This window comes from Choloepus didactylus, chromosome 3 (assembly GCF_015220235.1).
Source record: "Choloepus didactylus isolate mChoDid1 chromosome 3, mChoDid1.pri, whole genome shotgun sequence".
NCBI lineage: Eukaryota > Metazoa > Chordata > Mammalia > Pilosa > Megalonychidae > Choloepus > Choloepus didactylus.
Window position 1 is genome coordinate 123,899,457 of NC_051309.1, and position 21,912 is coordinate 123,921,368.

Here is a 21,912-nt window from a genome sequence, read left to right on the forward strand (position 1 = left end):
TATTATATACATGCAAACTGATTTTCTCTAGGGTATTCTCAAAATGTCATAGCACATTGAAACATTTTAATGAATTGTGCCTAAACACTGAGATCAAAAGCTGACCAATTACAATTTATTATCTAGCAGATTTTTGGCATACCATCTTAGCTTAGCAATTCTGCTCATTCACTCTTTCTCACTATGTTCAGTTCTATTTAATTTAACTCCTTTACAACATTTTCCAGAGGTCAGTGCATGTATGGCTGCCAGAGACGCAAAGGACAGGGAGGTTAAGTGACTTGCTCAAATCATCCAGCAAATTCAGAAGCTATGCCAGGGTTGGAGCTTTACTTGGCTGAGGTTCCAGTGTGTTGTTTAATTCACTGAGTTATGTTTTTTTGCAGTCCATGGGGCCTAATTCAATATTTTGAAATCATAAACTTAAATGAACCACTTAAATGCCTTTGAACTTTCTCTGGCAAGGTGACTGACCACTTTATTACTGGGCTACAGTTGTAATTAATTATTATACCAATTTCACACAAGGGGGAATCCCATGGTTTTATTGTCTTTTTCCATGCTGTCATTAACAAAAGTAACCATTGAGAATAGTTACTATCTTAGACAAATATGCAAATTAGGGTAATTTTAATGTTCTTGGTAGTTTTATAGGAAAAAGTGCCTATCAACTTAGCTATGTTTGGCATTTCCTGTGCAATTAACAGCTTGTTTCTTGGTAATTTTATTTTTATTTTATTAGCTCCATGTATTCCCTAACATTGGGGAGAGAAATTTCCATGATTTTGCCTTTTAAAAGCAAACTCATTAAAGATTCTATAGTTGATTTGTTTAACAAACTAATATTTTATTCAAATATCTGACCTGTCAGTTACCAAATATCTATTCAAGAATGCTTTCAAGAAGGTATTATAAAGTTCACTTATCCAGAAGCCATCTATTCAATACCATAAGTTATTTAGTTCTTTAATCTCCAGAGGCCCTAAAAATTAAAAAAAAAATTAATTATTCAAGCCATTTTTGTACTTGGCACCATAATGCAGAGTGGTTTTGAAGCAAAAATTTTTAATTAATTGGAGAAGTGCTAATAGGCTTAGAGCCCTGTTAAATTTTTTATGTTTTAACAATAAATGATTAAAATAATTAACAAATATTTAAGAACAAGAAACTCTAGTATTGAGATCATTTAGTGTAAGAGCTAAAAGTTTTAGATTTTCAAAAGTTTATGAGGAAATCATTGAAATACAGAATAATATGATCCCATTCCTAAAATGACTGGATCTGAGGAAGGGAAGTGTTTAGTATTTTTTAAAAGATTAAAAACTATGCAAAGTATTTATAAAGATTTTCATAAAAAATACTTTGCATAAAAGTTTTAGAGTCCAAAGGTACTATCTATGTTTATACAGATCATTTACTTATACGAAAGAATTAAGTTCAGCCACGTTAGAGGTGTAATTGTGAAACTGTTCTGCCATCCTCAGTTGACTTGTAGAAACTAGAAATAACACAGCAATGTTAATACCATTAAGTATTTTAAGTATTAAGATGTTCCATGAATCAGACAGGTGTGGTATCACTGCCAGTTAAGAGATGATGACATGGAAGAAAAAGATTTTAAGAAAGTGTTTCAAGATTCATATCAACTTCTTGAATTTAAGGTTATAAATTGTAGTCCCTGGCATTAAAGTTTATATACTTGAATGATAAGAGAAATTCTAATCATTCTCAAGGGGCACCTCTTTCTTCTGGCCCAGAACAAAGGTGAAAGCCAAAGTTATTTTCTCAAGAGGAAAAAACTCAGCCTTGGAAAAAGATTCAGTGAGGCTCCAGATTTTTAATTTGGGATTTTTATTTGGGAAGTTCCTTTATTTGCCCGCCCCCCCTCCTTTCTTCAGAAAGGAAATCCAGCTTCCCCCAAATCTTGGAACTGTAATGATTCCAATTAATCCTTCCAATCAATTTTATATAATATCAGCAGAAAGAGGGCATGTATCTTTCAGGCCAAAAGTAAGTATCAAAGCTTTAAAGCTGCGTCTTTCAGTATTATAACCAGAAATACATAATATATTGAGAACTGTTAAAATCCAGTAGAGCCACAGAATAGGTTTTATTTTTTCAGTGATTTCTATTGCTGTTGTTTAACTTATAGTTACTTTAGTTTCTTTTTAATAATTGATTCCATTCCTTCATAAAAAGAATAACATTTTTTATTTAGTAAAAAAGAGGCTTCAATATGTTCTTGGGTAAATTTATTTATAAACATAGTTTCCTGAACAATTCAACTGATAGATTTGTGAATGCTCTCTTTGGTGAAAAACACGGGAAGACCAGAAGAGCATGTTCTCTATGCTATTTGAATATTACATACTTTTGTTAGGTTTGCAATAAAAACAAAACAAAACCAAAATAAACTAAACAACAAAAAATTCCACCAATAATAATTTTAGTGTGATGTCTTTAGATTTTTTGATGAAGAACTCCGCTGACTGAACAGCATGCAAACATGTTTTTCTGCTCCAAATTTGAGTCCTATGTGATATTTTTAAAGGTCTTTTCCCCCTTGTCTCAAGGTTCACACAGGCTCTTAGCTGTATTTCTATTGTTTCTCACACCAGTGTTTTCTCAATAAGGTTGAAGCTAAGCAGTTTCATCACCTAACACTGTGCTGACAGTTTAACTATAAGAATGTCATTTCACCTTTCTGTGATTCTACTTATCCCATTTTAATCCAATCCCCTTGAAGAGACTGACAAGATAACAGAGCAGATCTTACTATTATTGAAGAATATGGCAACATCTCCCATCATTGTACGTACTTAGCAGCTGCAAAAATTTTAGCTTGTGTTTTCATTACAAAGTCTATCATTCTCTGTTCCATAAACTTCTAGAGTCAATGAAAGAGAATCTTCAAAACTAGATCATGTTCAGTGAAGCGGGAAGAAGAGGGGTCCACTGATGAAACACTACTGTAGAATCCAATCTCTGTCGTATATTGTTTAAAAATACTAGAATATCTATAATCAATAGTTAATTAGGTAACAGTGAAAATTTATAAGACAAAATAATTAAGGAATATATTTCTTAATTTAGGAAACTATGGAAAAATGATAGAGTTTATTGATGAGTCAATTGTACAACAAATTTTGGCTATGTAGATCCAAAGGCCAGGACCTAATGCAATATATGCAGCTATATGCCCAATATTGAAGATTATTGTAGTTTTCTGAGATGTGAGACTACACCCACCGGATTGAAAAGTTATATAGCAGCAGTCAGTCTAGATACAATTTGCAAGACGATACCTCACATTTTGATTACACCTCTTCTTCCCCCCTTCTCTCTCTCTCTCTCTCCAATGATGTGAATTCCTGTAACTTTTTTCAAGTCCCCAGGCATTTGACAGACACAGTGATAGGACTCCTAGGACCAAGAGACATTTCTGTGATTAGTAACTACATTTCTCAAAACTTAATTTGGGAGGGTGAAAATAGCCTATTAGACCAGAAGTTCTTAATGAGTCACTGAAGCAAATGCCTTTTTTAAAAAAGTGATACTTACATTGGCACTGTATAACCAATACAACTCTGAATTATTCTGCTCTAAATTTAGCTTAGAAAATTACTTTAAAAGTGCTTGTTAGAATATCTTGGATATATTTTATGGGCCCAGTAAAGTTATTTTTGCTTTAACCATTGTGACTGCAGTAAAAATTAAATTTATGAACCATATATTTCAGTACTAGCAAAATATTACTCTCATTTTCATTTCTTTCAGGATGTATTATAAAAATAAATTATCATAAAGTACCAAACTATTGTACAATTAAACTTATAGTTGATACATATTTATGAGAATGGATATGTTGTGTTTGCTTTATTTGCTCAATTAAGAAATGGACATTCAACAAAGATACCATTCAGGTTATGTGACAAGTAATTAATTAACTTTTCACATTTAAAAAATTCATGCCTATATTATTTTAACTAAGATTAAGAGCATAGTAAGAACCCCCAAACAAAATAATTTGGGGATAGCATTGAGATAGTGACTTAGAAATTTAAGAGGGGTGGGGGTGGGGGCAGCCACCAAGAATGCCTAAAAAGAAGTTATCTCTAGCACTTGCATAGGTGGATTACACCACACACCACAGATGAGAAAATAATCTGGATGAGAAAATTCTTCAATAACTCACACCAATGCTTATGTTAGAAAATTCCAGTACAGATTTTAAGGGTGCCAAGTCAGGTTCAGATGTATACATACTTATCCAAACAAGTGTTTTGATTGTTTGTTTTATCCCCATTAACAGATAGGGACCTTATTTTTATTAATCTTCATATATTTATAAAGCATTATAACATTTTTTTCTTAGTCTTTTTTTTCTTTGTACTTGTAAAAGTTATGAATGAAGAGCTTCTATTTCTTGAAGACAGATTTAAATACACAATCTCACAGGCTCATACTGTTTCTATTCTGTTCAAAATTCTTTTTGAAAAACAAAACAAAACAAAATACAGTAGTCTCTTTGAAACAAGCTATCTTTTCTGCCATTGCAGACCATTAGCCTTTCAGAGGTATTTCTCTTCTGCTAAGAAATATCTTTACATTTTATTTCAGCTTAACTTTTTATGGTGTGATACAATATTTGATGAGAATATAATTCATAGTGAAGGAGGTCAGGCATAAATTAAAAAGAAAATACTTGATTTTCTACTGACGATAAACCACCACGTCATTCCAAATGGAAACATTTCCTACTTCAAATTTTAAACAAATGATATTTTGAAGCAGGATTTCATTTGTTCTTTCTTTTTTAGTTTAAAGCATCATAGGTTTACCTCTATTATCCAAACTTTTCCTAAAATCCAAAATTCTTGCCTCATTATGTGCCATTGTCTGTGTTTTGCTAAACAGACATACTGTAAATACCTACAAGTGGTGATGTTAAGAAATCAATGATCTTGTATAGAATTATTGTTTCAAAAACAAACAAATAAATAGGTCTGTCACATTAAATCTGTTAACTACTATCAAGATGGTTATTATAATTTGAGGAAACATTGAACTGTGTAATCACAATCTCTAAGAGCAACATTATATGCTATGGTTAGGAAAATTTTTGCTTCCTGTCCCTGCAACCTTAAGCCCTGCAAGTCTCCAAGTCTTAGTTTTAAAAGGAGGAGTGCTTCCACCAGGAGACACAACGAGTCCATTGAACTGGAAGCTAAGACTCTCACCCGGCCACTTTGGGCTCCTTATGTCTCTGAATCAACAGGCAAAGAAGGAAATAACTGAACTGGCTGGGGTGATTGATCCTGGTGACCAAGAGGAAATAGGAGTGCAACTACACAATGGAGGTAAAAAAGAGTTTGACTGGAATACAGGAGATCCCATAGGTTATCTCTTAGTATTATCATTCCCTGTAATTAACATCAATGGAAAAATGCAAAAACCTAAACCAAGCAGGACCACTAATGGCCCAGAAACTTCATGAGTGAAGGTTTGGGTCACTCTACCAGGCAAAGATCCATGACCAGTTGAGGTGCTTGCTGATAGTAAAGGGAATATGGAATGGGTAGTAAAAAAAGGTAGTTATAAATATGAGTTACAACCACATGACCAGTTATAGAAATGAGGTGTATAATGGTTATGAATATTTTTTCTTTGTTTTGTTATGAATATTGTTATGAATATATCCATAAAGCAAGTACCTTTTTATTCCTTATCTTATCACCTTATCATATAACATATGTTGTATTAACTTTCTATCACAGCATCTAATTTACACTTACACATCACGTTTACATGTGAATATTACCCAAGGACTTGTACCCTCTTCTGGGGAGTTAGCATGTTTCCAGTTGAATTATGTTAGGCAAATACATAACTGTTATTGTTTTTATTTAGAGTTTATGTGAATGGGTACCAAGTTGACAAGGGGAGGACTGTGATGGTTAAGTTCATGTCAACTTGGCCAGGTTATGGGGTTCAGTTGTTTGGTCAAGCAAGCACTGGCCTGATTGTTACTGGGAGGAGATCATTAGTCAGTAGATTGCATCTTTGGCTGATTACGTCTACAATCAACAAGGAGATTGCCTGACAGCATTGAGAGAAGTCTCATCCAATCAACTGAAGGCCTTAAAAGGACTACTCATGATGGCAGCAGTCAGAAGGAAGAATTTCCATCTCTACTTCAGCCAGCCAGTTTCCCCTGGGGAATTCATCAGAAACCTTCATTGGAGTTCCCAGCTTGCTGCCCACCCTCTGGAATTCGGATTTGCCAATTCCCACAGTCACGTGAGTCAATTTGTACAAGAAATCACATAATATTTATATTATATACAAATACATACATCTATACATCTGCTGTTGATTCTGTTTCCCTGGAGAACCCTGATGAATACAGAGGATAACATTTTAGTAGAGACACAACAGAGAAGAGGCAGCAGCGAGCCACGTGGAAATCTGTTTCAGGACATACCAGGCAGAGGGAACAGCAAGTGTAACTGCCTGGAGGCAGAACTTTACTGATGTTTTAAGAATAGTAGGAAGAGTTCCTGACGTATGTATAATAGGAAATGAGGCCAGATGGTAAGAGGAGGAATGTTTGGTGGGGAACGTGATCATGGAGGGCTTTTTAATCAATTCTCATGGCTTTGGCAGATGCTGGAGGATACTGAACAGAAGCATTACATGCTCTCTTTTTAAAGTGTCAGTCTGGCTATTGTTTGGAGAATAGTCTACACACAGGTAATGCAGAAGCAGGTGGACCAGCTAAGAAGATATGCCAATAATATGGACAAAAGATGGTGGTGTCCTGGACAAGGATGGTGGCTATGGAGTTGGTGAGCAGTCAGTCATCAATTCCAAATGTACTTTGAAGGAAGAATGGATGTGGAGTATAAGCAAAACTGAGGCGGTAAATAAAGTTCTAAGATGATGATCCAGGCATGTTAAAAGAACTAGAATATAACATGGTCATATTAATTTCAGTTTTAATAGATGTGCTTGAATACAAACATATGTAAAAATGTTGGAGCAATGCAACAAAGTACTGTAGACAGTGCTGGTAGAACTATGGAGGTAAGGAGGAGTCAAAGGGAAATGTTCCTCTGTGGGTCAGTATGAACTGAAATTTTCAAGTTATCATTTAATCTATAACCTAGACATCAAATAGTTTTATAGTTTCTGTGCTTGTTGAATACACAGCTGAATACTTTGAGAATGTCCAAATCTTTGGGAATGTTCAAATCTAAGTATAGTTTTAACATTTTTTACTCCAATTTAAAGGGCTCAAATCAACCATCCAAAGTTATTAGCTTATTGCAGAGTTTCCTTTGGGTACTGAAGTTACACATATACGTAATCTGTGGGATAAGATGACTCTAGCAGAGAAGTTAATTTTAGTACATTAAAGTAAATCAGTGCAATCCCAATAACTAATTTAGTCTTTTGGTACCAACCATAATACTTAACTCATAAAATGGATTGGCAAACTTTTATTAACATTGGCTAAGGGAAAAAAGTTACACATTACATATTGAGAAAAATAAAGAAAAGTGGACCACCTAATTCACTGAGTTTTAAGGACAACACATTTTATCTATATACTCTGGAAGAAATTTTCTTTTACACAGAATAAAACTGCAACATAACTGTAAAAATAGCCATTCACTGGGAAATGTACCAGCAAATGTAATTCATTAAAGAGAATACTACAGGCCCTCTCTCTCTAGCTAAGCCAACTTGAAAGGTGAAATCACTGCCCTCCCCGCTACGTGGGATCAGACACCCAGGGGAGTGAATCTCCCTGGCAACGTGGAATATGACTCCCGGGGAGGAATGTAGACCTGGCATCGTGGGATGGACAACATCTTCTTGACCAAAAGGGGGATGTGAAAGGAAATGAAATAAGCTTCAGTGGCAGAGAGATTCCAAAAGGAGCCGAGAGGTCACTCTGGTGGGCACTCTAACGCACACTTTAGACAACCCTTTTTAGGTTCTAAAGAATTGGGGTAGCTGGTGGTGGATACCTGAAACTATCAAACTACAACCCAGAACCCATGAATCTCGAAGACAGTTGTATAAAAATGTAGCTTATGAGGGGTGACAATGGGATTGGGAAAGCCATAAGGACCACACTCCACTTTGTCTAGTTTATGGATGGATGAGTAGAAAAATAGGGGAAGGAAACAAACAAACAGACAAAGGTACCCAGTGTTCTTTTTTACTTCAATTGCTCTTTTTCACTCTAATTATTATTCTTGTTATTTTTGTGTGTGTGCTAATGAAGGTGTCAGGGATTGATTTAGGTGATGAATGTACAACTATGCAATGGTACTGTGAACTATCGTATGTACGATTTGTTTTGTATGACTGCGTGGTATGTGAATATATCTCAGTAAAATGAAGATTTAAAAAAAAAAAAATAAAGAGAATACTACAAACCTGAAAACTCCCTGAGGAGACAGCTAAGCCTTTTTAGCCTCAGCAAATTCTACCATGTTCAGGACATGGTAGGTGTTCAATTTTTTTTTAAACAAATCCAAAAATTTCAAACAGGCATCCCTTTGTTAGGAATTAGTTATTGTTTTACATGCTCCTGACATTTTCTGTTTGTTCACATATGACTGTAGCTTTATGTTTTCATGCACCTATTATTCCTTGCTTTAGCACTGTCTGGATACCAACTAGAAATGAGAAACTGGAAAAAAGACAACACATGTTGCAACTACTGGAAGGAAAATTTAACTTTGCCTTGTCCCAGGATGCATCAGTTCTGGAAACAAGGGAAGAATAAAAATGATTCATGGCAGTTACATTCCTTAGTGACCCCAAAGACTAACATAAGACAAGGCCAGCTCCTTAGAGGCTAAGAAACATGCAGGATACAAGCCTTAAAGGGAAAACAGTAAAAGGTCAAAACCAAAACAGGACAAAGTCAGGGAAACTAATGTGAAGGTGAAAAGAAAACTTCCACTTTTTATTTAAATGACAAAGGGGATGCTATTATAAATTCTGTTTTCTATTTAAGTAACAGATTTGATTAGGTCAAACAAATATAATCACTTTGTTGGTATTTTATTTAAAATATGAATTCTGCCTTAGGTAGGGAGTTAGAGAGATGTAACTCCAGGGCATTCTGAAACAAAGAATTCAGCAGTAGGTCTGTCAAAACTTACACTCTACTGGAAAAGATAAGGCCTATTACTACATATCCATTCTACCCAAGCTTCTCTCCCTCCCCACCCCATTCTGAGTCCTGGTTCTGATATGGCATTTATAAGCCCCATCTCCTCCCGCCTGTCTTGAAATGTAATAACCTGACTTCTGATTTCTAATGAGTAATTTCCTGGTCCTTGCTCCATTTATCCTATGGACTATTATAGTGTTACAATTCCTAACGCAAGGTGCTTAGTCTTCTTAAAGGAGGCCATTATGGGCTGGAATTTTTCCTCCCAATCCCTGGGCTGCCATAATGTTCTGAGACCACATTTTTTGTTATGATATCTGATCTTTCTCACAAGTTTGCTAACAAGATAAAATAGGCAAAAACAAACAAAGAAAAAAAAAACATAGTCCTCAAGTCTGTTCTTAATGGTAAAGTATTTTACGTATATGAATGCAAAGCACCAGCTGTTCTATTCAAGGACAACTCCACAAAAACTCAGAAATGGCTTGCTGTTATCAATGAAGTAAAGAAATTCCTTTACAGCCTTTAAACTTTTACAAATAGCACAAATAGCATCAACTTTAAGCTTCTTTGGTGTTTTTCTTTCTTTTCTTTTTTTTTTTTTTACAAAGGATAGGCCAATCCCCTTAATTATGGTTAATCTCTTCCTGAATCCAAGAGTAAAAAATGACTCCCATAGATGCAGGGTAGACTGTGCAACCAACTTTGGAATTCTTTACATTTGTTAGAGAATCTCCCAGACACATGACCTTGTCACTTGCCTCTCTAGAATACTTTTACACACTATTAAATAGATAGAACATAATATCGGGGTATGCAAGAGTTGAGGAATTCTAGAAATCTACAAGTGTTTTAGTGCAGTGGCTGAAAGCCTGATTCCAGCTTCTGTTAAGCCACTTTCTGGCTATGTGACTTAACCTCTTTAAGCTGGCAATAGTTCTTATGAAAAATTGGGTTAATAGGACCGAATTAATGCATGGGGTTTTTTATGAGGATAATTTAACATCAAGTCTTCAGCTACCCTGAGTCTTTGGTAGAAACTATGAACCTTGCTTATTATCTATTTCTTTCCAGTAGGATGTAACTTTCATAACAGTTGAAATCCTATATATATATTCTCACCTTTGAATATCCAGTGCCTTTAACAGGGCTTGACACCCAAAACTCCTCAATAAATCTTTATTGAAAGAGTAACTGACTGATAAATAAAAAAAGAACAGCAAACTTCTCCGTTCCCATTTTCCTTTATCTTTAGCCTATAAGTATGATCCAGACTATTCATTCTAGAACGAAACCAAAACAAAACTCAATCTTTCTTTGACCATGTACCTCCTTCCAGACATAGTCTTAAAAACAGTCTTGTCATATTCAGTCTTGTACCCTTCAAATGCATATGACAAAGAGCTGTCACAGTGATCCACCTGTGGAAATCTGACATCACTTCCCTGCTTAAAACCTTCTGCTATTCCTCAGGGTCTATCAGATCAACTCAAGTTGAGTAAGGTACAACTTAGTATACATTCAAGACTCCCCATGACTAGCATGTTCCCACTTCTCAAACCTCATCTCCTACCACTTCTCAGCTTGCACTTCACTCTTCAGTAATATCCTCAGCTGCCTGTAGTACTTCAAACATACCATACTTTGTTTCAGTGCCTTTTCCCTGGAATGCACTTCCTTCCTCCTACCTTCACTTAGTTATTAGTTCCTTATCCTTTAATAGTTCCTTACCTCCCTAACTAAGTTAAGGAGTCATGTCTTTGAGAAGTCCTTCCAGGATGACCCCCGTCCGAGTCAGTGCTCTGCTTTTGTGCTCCCACACACCAAAAGGCACTTTCTACCAGACTTTGATGATCTCAGTTTGTGAAGACCTTGAACATGACAACTCCGTTATATTTATCTCTGAATACGCAGTGGCTAATAATACAGAATATGACACCCACTAACAGTAGCAGTGGTAATGCTTATTGAAATGCTAAGCACTTTTGATGCATTTTCTTTTAATTCTAAACATCCCAAAGAAGTGGATGATTCTATTATCTCCATTTTACAAATGAGGAAACTGAAGGAGTTTAAGTAGTCCTACTAAGCTATCGTAGTTGATAATGGATTAAAACAGGAAATATTTAAGTATTCTCTCACTTATTGAAGAGATATAAAGAATGAGTGAATACAAACACCCTTAAAGTAGATCAGCTTTCTAGAAACTCAATTTCAGAAGAAAAAATCATAAAAAGACATCAAATAGTTACTTGTTTACATCTTTTCTTACTTCAGGATTATTCTTATGAAAAAATCAACGATTCAGTCTTAATATAGTAGAGATATTTGGAAAGGGGAACTCCCAGCCCAGATATGGAAAGAGAACATGTACCACTAAATCTAACCAATATATGCACTACACAGATACCTTAAGGTGAAAAAGAACTTCGGTACAGGAAATCTAAAACTGGATCCACAGCACCTTTATATTTTCCTTATACCCAACTTCTGCTTCCCAATACTTACAGCATAGCTAACTGTCTTAAACTGATTGGCTGTGTAACATTCCAAAGCCTGGAAATGTTTAGGAAAGTTGCCTTGTTGAGTTTCCTTCTGTGCAATACACAACTCTTGCAGTTTAGTTAAGTGCTATTGATACCAGTTCTCTCTCTAGGGACTTATGCTAGAATATAATCCCCATAGTTCATTTGGTACTAGTCCAGTCTCTTAATTTGTTTAGTATGTTAGCATGCAGAATCATCTTTATTTTTCTAGACTTGCTGCATGAGGAAAGGAAAAGTGACTAGTGTTCACTTAGTATACCATACATTGCTGGTACCTGCAAAATATTTGTTGTTCTAAATTGAATAATGAAAACACTACTATTCCAGATGTAAAAATAAAAACCTTTATTCCTACATAGCTTTTCTTCATTAAGCTCATTCATTAAGTAATGACATCTCTGCTTTTTCTTGCTAACATTTTAGTTTCTCCATTTAGTCTGAAACTGAATGACATGTAATCTAGCAGAATGTTAAAAATGCACTTACCCAGGACTAAGATTTACTCTTTTGACTACTTTAGACCTAATTTCTCCTAAGAAAATCAAAGAGATTATAGCAAAAATCAATAGCAGAAAGAAAAAATAAAGAATCAGGGTCATTTCACTGACTTACAAGAATAATTGCTAAGTAATATAGACATATAACTTCCCATAATTTCTAGAAATATTTCTTGGTAGAAAATAATAACACTCACCAAGGCTATAGTATATTTCACTTAAGTTATTATTTTGTTCTAATAAATAATTTCAGAATTATATAAAATTAATAATTAATAAAATACAACAAATAATTATGTTCTAACTTTTGGATAGAAATGAATAAAGTCAAAAAGTAATTTTAGACATAAGTTAATGTAATTTTGTATAGTAGAAGACAAGATATACAACCCCATAATAATTCTTAATGGGATGTATTTAAACTACCAATTTCACAGTCCATTAGTGCTATGATAGCATTTTAGACATACAGGTTAGTGGACAACATTTTTTTCCCACTGTAAGATTATTCCCTAAAATCCCTGTAATTTATTCCTTTGTCCAACTTCTAATTAAATGTCTTTCTATAATCTATTTTGAATAGCTTATATAACTAACACCTACATTGTTTTATAATATATTCATTATTTTATAATATGTAATTGGATGTACTTTAAAAAATATAAAAGATCTCATAACATTCTATTAATAGTATTGCATTAAAGTAGGTGTAGGAAAAAAGCTTACTACTGTGTTTTATTGATTTCAATATCTAAATTTCTGCTGTTACGTGGAAATCTGAGCCACAGAGAAGTTCTGTAACTCACTCAAAGCAAGTTAGATAGAGGATAGAACTAGAAGCAGAACATAGACTCCAGATTCCAATCAGATCCTTAGTGAAGTTTTTATTTTTTTATATTGATTAAAAAAAAGCAATAATGTTACAACCTGAAAAGAAATGAAACAGAGGGAGTAACAGAATATTTTAAAACTTACCCATATCTTTAAATTTAGCAGCTTATTAAATTGGAATATTTTTATCATGCAATGGCAAAAACATGAACAAAAATGAGAAATTTTTATACTCAATATTTATGTGGTTGTATTATAATGTAAATTGTATCTTGCACAACACAAAACTTTCGATTATATAAATCATGAGTCTGACTGACTCATATTTTAAACTCTCCCATGAAGTCATATCTACGTATAGTAAAAAGTCAGCTTTTTAATCTTTTAACTATTAAAATGATTTTAAGGTTAAACTTTTAGCTTAATCTAGCTCTAGAAACTGATGGAAAGAACATTGCAACATGTATGCTTTTAGAATTTAATGCAGTATTTCATAAATCAATGCTACATATTACTAATATTGCATGGACTTTTGAAAACTTACAAGAATAGCCATTTATAGGACACATGAGCTGAGAAAGTCATTAATATAGAATAAGTCTATGTTTTCCTAATGATAAAATTGATAGTTAAATATTTTTGTTTATTGGTTTCATTTGTTTAAAAGTTTTGCTTTTGGAACTTGTTTTAAGCTGGGTTTGGTAACAATATTGACCCTGTATTTTGTCAGCAAGGCTAAACAAGTGTGAGGCTATCACTGACAAATTTAAGATATGAACCTGGCAGAAATCAAAGAGCAAAGAGAAAAACAGAGGGAATATGGAAGTAAAATAGAAGAAATGTGAGCAAGAAAAGAAAATGGAGAAAAAATTGTTTTACATTGAAGCAAATGGTAGAGTAGAATGAATTCTGCATCACTTCTATAAGTTACTGATCCTGATTTACAATTAAAATATCAACAGGTTGTAGATACATAAACGCAGACAAGAATTTTTTCTAAATAAATCCTTTTAAAATCAAATTTTGGATTAGAAACCTCAAAAAAGTTATGCTCCACAATACAGGTCCTCTGAAATACTTTTAACCTTATAGAATCAGAAGTCGTAAGAATAAAAAATCCTTAAGTGAAATATCCAGGAATTTCTTGATTTGCAGATGGTTATTCTTCTGAAGTGAGAAATACTTGCAAGACAAGTCCTGAATGAGTTATATATGTGAATCTGATGAAGATTGGTATCATGTGATCACCTGTCCCAAGAAATCCTACACAGAAATGAAGGTTTTCTGTGATGAAACAGAACTTAAGAATAATTGAATCTGGGTATTTAGTTAGCACACTGTGCACTAATGCACACCTTTAGAAAAGGCAACCCACACAAAGCTCATTCATCAAGTGATTCTGTAGATTAGCTGAGACCATGACATCCAGGTGTTGTCAAATACCAGGCCCCATTCAAGTTTATAAGGTGTTAACACCTTTGCTTTTAATTGGGCTTTTGCAAACATCATGTGCAGTGTCATTATCATAACCTATTAGCCAGCAAAAAGAAAAAGAAGATAAACCAGGAAGAAGTCTCCACACACAGTCAGTTTCATAGCAACACATTTCTATTTGTTCTATAGAGCTCCACTGGCCTAGACCTGCAAGAAGGATGAAATGCATCAAGAGATCCAAGCAGCTACTGCAATGGTGAGCTGAAGTGAGATGGTGGAAGCAGGATGAGTGACAGAGATGCCATAAGGACATACAGGAGCCCAACTTCAACAGGTGTTGCACAATTCTGGAATTCTGGGAAAGAGCAGCAGATGGACCAAATCGATGCACACCCATCAGGAAGGAAGCTGCTGACTGAGCAATGGTGCTGGGCAGGTTACAAGGTGGAGAGGCATTGTGGCATACAGCGACAGGCCCTGCAAACTGTGGCTACAGCCACAAACCAAAGGATAGTCTTCAAATGTAAACAGTGTGGAAAGGACCATTGCTACAGATCATTGACTTTAGGCACACCCACTCCCATGGAGAAGAGCACCATTAATATTGTCATCTACTAATTAAAGGCTAATGATGACAGCTGTTCAACATCTATAAAGACCAAAAAGTTCTTTTCTTGATGAAAGTAATAGCTTTACCAGAAATGTTCCCAAAATTGAAGTAACTATTTCAACAATTTTAGGCCTAAAAATATATTCATATTTTGAAAACACTAGTTATTTCTATTAAAATTCTAAGAGAAAAACTTTTTTTGAGTATATAAATGGGCTGTTATTGTTATAGTTCTTCCATGGTAAAAACGGTATTTTGTTAAGACTCCCACTAGTTTTTTTTTTTTTTTTTTAATTAAATTCAGTTTTATTGAAATACATTCACACACCATACAATCATCTATGATATACAATCCACTGTCCACAGTATGATAACATAGTTATGCGTTCATCACCACAATCTATCTCTGAACATTTTCCTTACATCAGAAAGAACCAGAACAAGAATAAAAAATAAAAGTGAAAAAAAAACACCCAAATCATCCCCGCATCCCACCCCATTTGTCCTTCAGTTTTTATCCCCATTCCTCCACTCATCCATACACTAGATAAAGGGGGTGTGATCCACAAGTGTCTTCACAATCACACTGTCACCCCTTGTAATCTACATTATTATATAATTGTCTTCAGGAGTCCAGACTGCTGGGTTGGAGTTCGGTAGTTTCAGGTATTTACTTCTAGCTATTCCAATACATTAAAGCCTAAGAGTTGTTATCTATATAGTGCATAAGAATGTCCACCAGAGTGACCTCTCGACTCCATTTGGAATCTCTCAGCCACTGAAACCATTTCGTCTCATTTTGCATCCCCCTTTTGGTCAAGAAGATACTCTCAGTCCCACGATGCCGGGTCCACATTCATCCCCGGGAGTCATACTCTGCGTTGCCAGGGAGATTTACACCCCTGACTCCCACTAGTTTTTAAACTACTAGTGTTCCTCCATGATATTGAGTTTGCTGCTGAGTTTACTGATACAGCATCATAGGTAATAACTGATTTTTAACAAAAAGACAAAATTTCAAAGTTGCTCAAAAGGTCTTAAACACTAGGAAGTCAACAAATTGCCTTGGAAGAAAAAAAAAAAACAGTGAACTTGAGAAGCGCTATTAAAAGATAGGTTGTAAAACAGTGCAAGCCCCTTAAGATGACTGAGAGCTTGGGAAGAAAATGCAGTCATAAATAAATGAAGGTTTTTAAGGAGAAGGAAACAAAGTGACCGCTAGATATAAAATGCATTTATCCTGGTTCCCACTTAAAAAGTAAAATTTTCTGATATCTATTGAATTAAATCAGAGAAATGGATCTAAATTATAGCACAAAAGATACATTTAAAGCATACAGAAGAAACTTTTTGACTCTGAATCATTGCAAGCTCTTGAAGACTAGTTCACAGAGAAGCAATTGGAGCTCAGGCAAACAGAAGGCACTCAATAAATATTTGCTGAATGAATGAATAAACTGAAGTAGCCTAGATACAATTCAAGATTAACCCATGGATTGGACCCATGGATTCTAATGGGTCTTCTCAAAGTGCTGGTTTTCCAGGGTGCTCCTGCTTTCTCTGACTATGAAAGACCAAATCTATTAATTCTGCTTTCCTCCTTCTTTGAGAACAGCTAGTCTCTCTATATTTTTTCCCAAAGAGGAAAGAAAAAGGCACTCTGTTGTTGGTTCACCTAATTTCTTCCATTGGCTAGCTTACCATGATGTGATTATTTCTCCCCCTCCTATGTTTCTTTACAGTGGAAAGGACTGAGAAGCTGTCACTGCCAGGTTAGTTCTTGGGGATGGCACTGATTGCTCAGTTTTTGGCATGGGAAGCATGCTATATATGTTGAGAAGTTCATGTACCGCACATGACACAATCTAAATCTGGATGCTGGTGTTAGATGTGCTGCATATGAGACGGCCAGCAGGAATGGGCATAGCATGTACCTGGATAGGATCATACCTATAAGCACACTGGATGGTGTTTCACTCTTATAACAAGGTTGTGTAGAGAAGTGATGGGTTTGGAAAATGGGTGTGTAAGGAAGATAGGCAAATTTTGTAGATACGATATAGTTTTGCAGAGAACACGTTTTAGTCAGTTACATAACTGTTGGTCTCTGTGAGTTCTAAGACATACCATGTATAGGTAAATTTTGGTTCTAACAGAGCTAGACAATAAACACATTCCCTACCAACCTACCAAGAGCAAAAGCTAACTCTGCAATAAAGAGAAAAGAGTGCAATCATTCAAATATACCATTATCCTAGGGTCAAAAGAAATGTTCAGTTGATAGTTAAGCCCATACTACTTCGATTTATTTCCTTGAATTCAATGAATAAATTATTTACGTTTCCTGAGAATTGTGCACTGATTATTGGACAAGCATATCACCAACATACTAAATACATTAAACCATTTATTACAGTTTTATGCCACCTATTTTACATAGAGTGGGTGACTTTTCAAAGTATTTTCTAGTCTTAAAGGTTTCTGGTATCATTCAGTATTAAAAGAGCTAGACATCAGAACACCGAATGGGTCTTAAAGAAAATACAAATAAGGCTTAACATATTAAAGCTATGACTTTGTAGCCAGATCTACACTAGGAAAATTAAGCAAAAACTTAAATAATTTATTCATTGAATTCAAGGAAATAAATCGAAGTAGTATGGGCTTAACTATCAACTGAACATTTATTTTGACCTCAGTGTTAGGCTTAATTTCTCTATCACTGGAGACTGCAGATTCTGAATTACTACAAAAAAACCAAGACTATCTCAATTTGTGAAGTTCCAGAGGTAAGAAGAAACCATATTATTGTTGTGACTGAAGAAGAGAATTATTTTCTGTAACAGCTGATATAATTTCAATTTACCAAAAGAAAAATTACAAATTACAATATAAATCTGACAGGGACTCTGTTTACAAACTGATATTTACATAGATGAATAGCAATCGTCTTTAATGCTTAGTACAGCTATGAGTCAAATTCAGGTGAGAAAGACCACTGTATGCAGAGGAGCAACTATATGCAGTGAGATGTTGGCATTCTCCTAATTTTATTTAGTTATTTAAAGACTCATCCACTCTAGCAGATAATACATAGGTTATTTCCTCTTTCTGATTCTTGCTCAAGGGAAGAATGTAAAAAAAAATCATATAAACATTCTGCTTCACTGAAAGAACTAATGAATCCAAAGCACTTATAAAGATGATACTTTCTGAATTGTTGGAAAAGTTAAATGGCATATCTGCCTGTTTGTTTTTAAAAAAAAATCTCTTTATCTAATACAACTGGCATCATGATTCATAAATTTACTTCAGTTCAAATTTAAGAGTGAGACGAATAAACCTACTAAATAAAATCCACTACACAACTATCCACCTCTCCATTGTGAAAATAATGACTGACTACTTCTGGCAGACTTAGGTCAGTTGGTACACTAGTAAAATAAAGAGAATACATACTTTAAAAGTGTCAGCTATTCTATTCAACTAAAAAAAGCAAAAAGGCAGCAGATGTGATTGGCATAATGTGGTCTATAAAAAATTTTTATTTCCTAAATTGTCCACATGTCTACTTGATCTGAGAATTTCCAGGTTTTTTATTCCATAAGATGAACATGACTTTTGCAGAGGAAATCTTGCTAATGCCACCTATAGAATTAAAGCCAATAGTGATATTATTAGGTAAATAATCTTTCCAAGTAATATTTAATCAATGGATGGATCATTTCCTCTCTATTGTATATTTCTTTTATTTTTATATTGCTTTTAAAAATATTTCTATTATTATCATTCTTTTTCTGAATGGCTTCCACACAAATGGCCTGTAGAGACTGTAGCTGTGTACATGCACTTACAAAAATACATATACAAAACTGCAAAAACAATTGAAGCAAAAGTAACACCTCTAGAACATCAATGTGGTAAAAAAAGAAGTAAGCTATCTACAAATGTGTGTTTAGTATGTGAGGGCAGAGGCACTGAGAAGATGCAGCACAAATCCTAGCAATGACTCATATCTGTAGCAAAAAGAATGTTGGCATCTAAACTACTTGGAGGTCAAGAATAAATTAGAAAAGTATTGAAAACCTAGCATAAAAAGGCTGCCAAATACAAGTACTAAATTCCATTGACACCCACTTAAGATCATCTAAAGTTTATAAAACGTTAATATCATACTCCATCCTTGGATAAGACTGTTTTATAGCAAGGTTGCATGAATGTACCCAATGCACACATGCTTTATATTACTTCTGACTAATGTATTTACATTTGATATTATGTTCCCAAACTGTCATTACTACTTTACAATCACAATGTGTTTGAATATACCACATGTTGTCTATAGTTTCAAAACACAGAAAAGGATACAATGTTAAAAAATTGACAAAATAATAATGTACTATAAAATAAAAATTATTATTGTGACATAGGATAGGCCTAGTTCCATACAAGTTTCACAGTTATTAGGTATTTGAAACAAACAATGTTTTTCTGAAATACATGGAGCTCTGAGTTTTTTAATCTGTAAATAAATAGTATTTTCCATCTATTTCTGGTTAAATCATACCTTTCACATCCTCATCCTCAATTGTTGTATTTGAACTCTCAGTTGACTCCTGTTGAGAAGAAAACACACTTAAGTTGCAAACAATGAATCGCTTGAGCTTTTCTTCTTAAAAAAATGATATAAAAATGTCTAGTGATGTAAATATCATGCAAAATTCTGCAGCAGGCTGTGTGCATATGCTGACATGCAAATGGACAAATACATTATGTGATTTTAATAGAAACAAAATGCCAATGGCTGCAAACATTTCAAAAAAGGAGTACTCTGGTGGCGTTATCTCTGAAGCAGTTTATAGAAGCGGCAGAAGTTCTCTAAGAACTGTGTAAGGATATGTTTATGTTATAGTGCCTCATAAGATATTTTTTTCTACACATTTATGAGAAAGTCAATATATTAGCTTAATGAATGTGAACCGTAAAATAGAATAATTTTTAATTCCAATAGATCAATCAGTAAATTGTATCTTATCTGTTGAAGGCACTAAGTCAGGCACTGAATTCCTAGCCTATATGTCTGCCTTATTTCTCCATAGAGAGAAGGCATTTCACTGCATCATCTGATGAAGAAGCTGATGGTACTAAGCTGAGATAAACTGAAAGTGCTTTTAAGAAGAATGTTCATAATTATGATCAGCACAATGGATTTATGATGAATCATTTACTTTTAAGGACAGTGAGATTTTTTTTCATTCATTTCTAAATTAGAAAATAACTGTCACTGATAAAGAAACCTTCTCCCATGATGAAACGACAAACCTATTTCTCTTGGAGACTCCAAATCAAGTTGAATATTAGTAAACCCACTTAAAAGGACACAGTTACTGCCAGTATTAAGATATATTCCTAAAAATGGTATGATAAAATTTCCCTTAATAGTGTACTGATAAAATATTTTCTAGCAAACAAATACAACAACATTCATAAGAAAGACACAATTTTTTTTTTTTATTTTTTGGAATGATTAAAGGTTAGAGTTGAAGAAAACTGGAAACAAAATTTCAACCAAGAGCTATATGCTCAGTCATGAAAGTCAGATTTTGGAAGATGATGCAAACACCAGTCAGTGTCTTTTTAGCATTTCAATATTTAAAAATATCAGTTTACCTAAATATTGTATGCAATATTTGAATTGAAGGGACAACCTAATTAAAGATGTATCCAGAGTCTCCTTATATACAAAACCAAAGAAAAGAGTCTCCATGCGTTTCTGAGCATGACCTACTGCTCAAATTTAAAATCAAGATGAAGGAAAACCCATGCACTGTAAAAATAAACTAACTCATGTAAGCACAGAATATCATGCAGCAACTCTTACAGATGAGATAGCCAGAACTATCCAAGTGTCCACTCCTGCTGTTATGCTTGGCCTTTCATTTGCTAATGATATTTTAAAAAGGTGTTTTCATATGTGATGGGGCTGACTCCCACAAGTATTTTAGGGATTTATAACATTTTAAGTGTCATGATTATACAAATAACCTCACATCAAAGAACGCAACACTTTATTTATTTACTAAAATGATTTTAATCACAATTAACTAAATGTTAAACCGTAAGAAATGTGTTTCCTATGACTTGAATATTATTGATAAGAGTATGGAGACAAAAGAATCATAACTATACTAAATAGCTGAGAAAAGTCTGATGAAGTATTTTTCCTTCCCTGCAGATACAATGATTTACAGAAAGTAATAAACCGGAAAGAAGAAATACATTTAGAAAATATCTCCTTTTACTCCATAGACATGTATGCAAGTACATGTTGTACAAATAATTTACAATGTCTTTTTTTCAGCATAAGTAGTTAAACGTGTTAGTATTGAACTGCATAACTCAACAAGAACAAAACATTTCACAAGAAGTGAAACTCCCCATTCTTTTCAAATTCATGCCAACCAACATGACAACATGAACAAAAGAGAATTAAAAATAAAGAAAACACACACTATGACAACAGAATGAGTAAAACTCAAAAGTAACACCAAATTAAAAAAAAAAACCTACAAATTTAAGATGATTTGAACACAGTGGAATGATATAGCAGAAATTCTAAAGTTTCATGCAGAACACATCTACAGAACAAGGCACAAACAGGCACAGGGAGAAAACCAACCAACCAACCACCAGACGGAACTGCTTAAGATACACAGTCATCTTGATACAAAGACTTTGTAAATGCATGCCCAACTTTTGACTGATGGTACCACTCCTTCTTCTTTTAAGATGTCATTC

At 34.2% G+C, this 21,912-nt stretch overlaps 1 protein-coding gene across 9 annotated transcripts in view; it reads right to left on the reverse strand.

Moving 5' to 3' along the window:
- Positions 1 to 21,912, reverse strand: part of CAMK2D (calcium/calmodulin dependent protein kinase II delta) — a 320,046-nt gene that overhangs the window by 17,147 nt on the left and 280,987 nt on the right. For all 9 annotated transcript variants that reach the window (XM_037830526.1, XM_037830524.1, XM_037830530.1 and 6 more), the window contains one exon: positions 19,682 to 19,730. In XM_037830526.1, the coding sequence (XP_037686454.1) occupies positions 19,682 to 19,730 (49 nt within the window). The remainder of the gene's footprint in view (positions 1 to 19,681; positions 19,731 to 21,912) is intronic.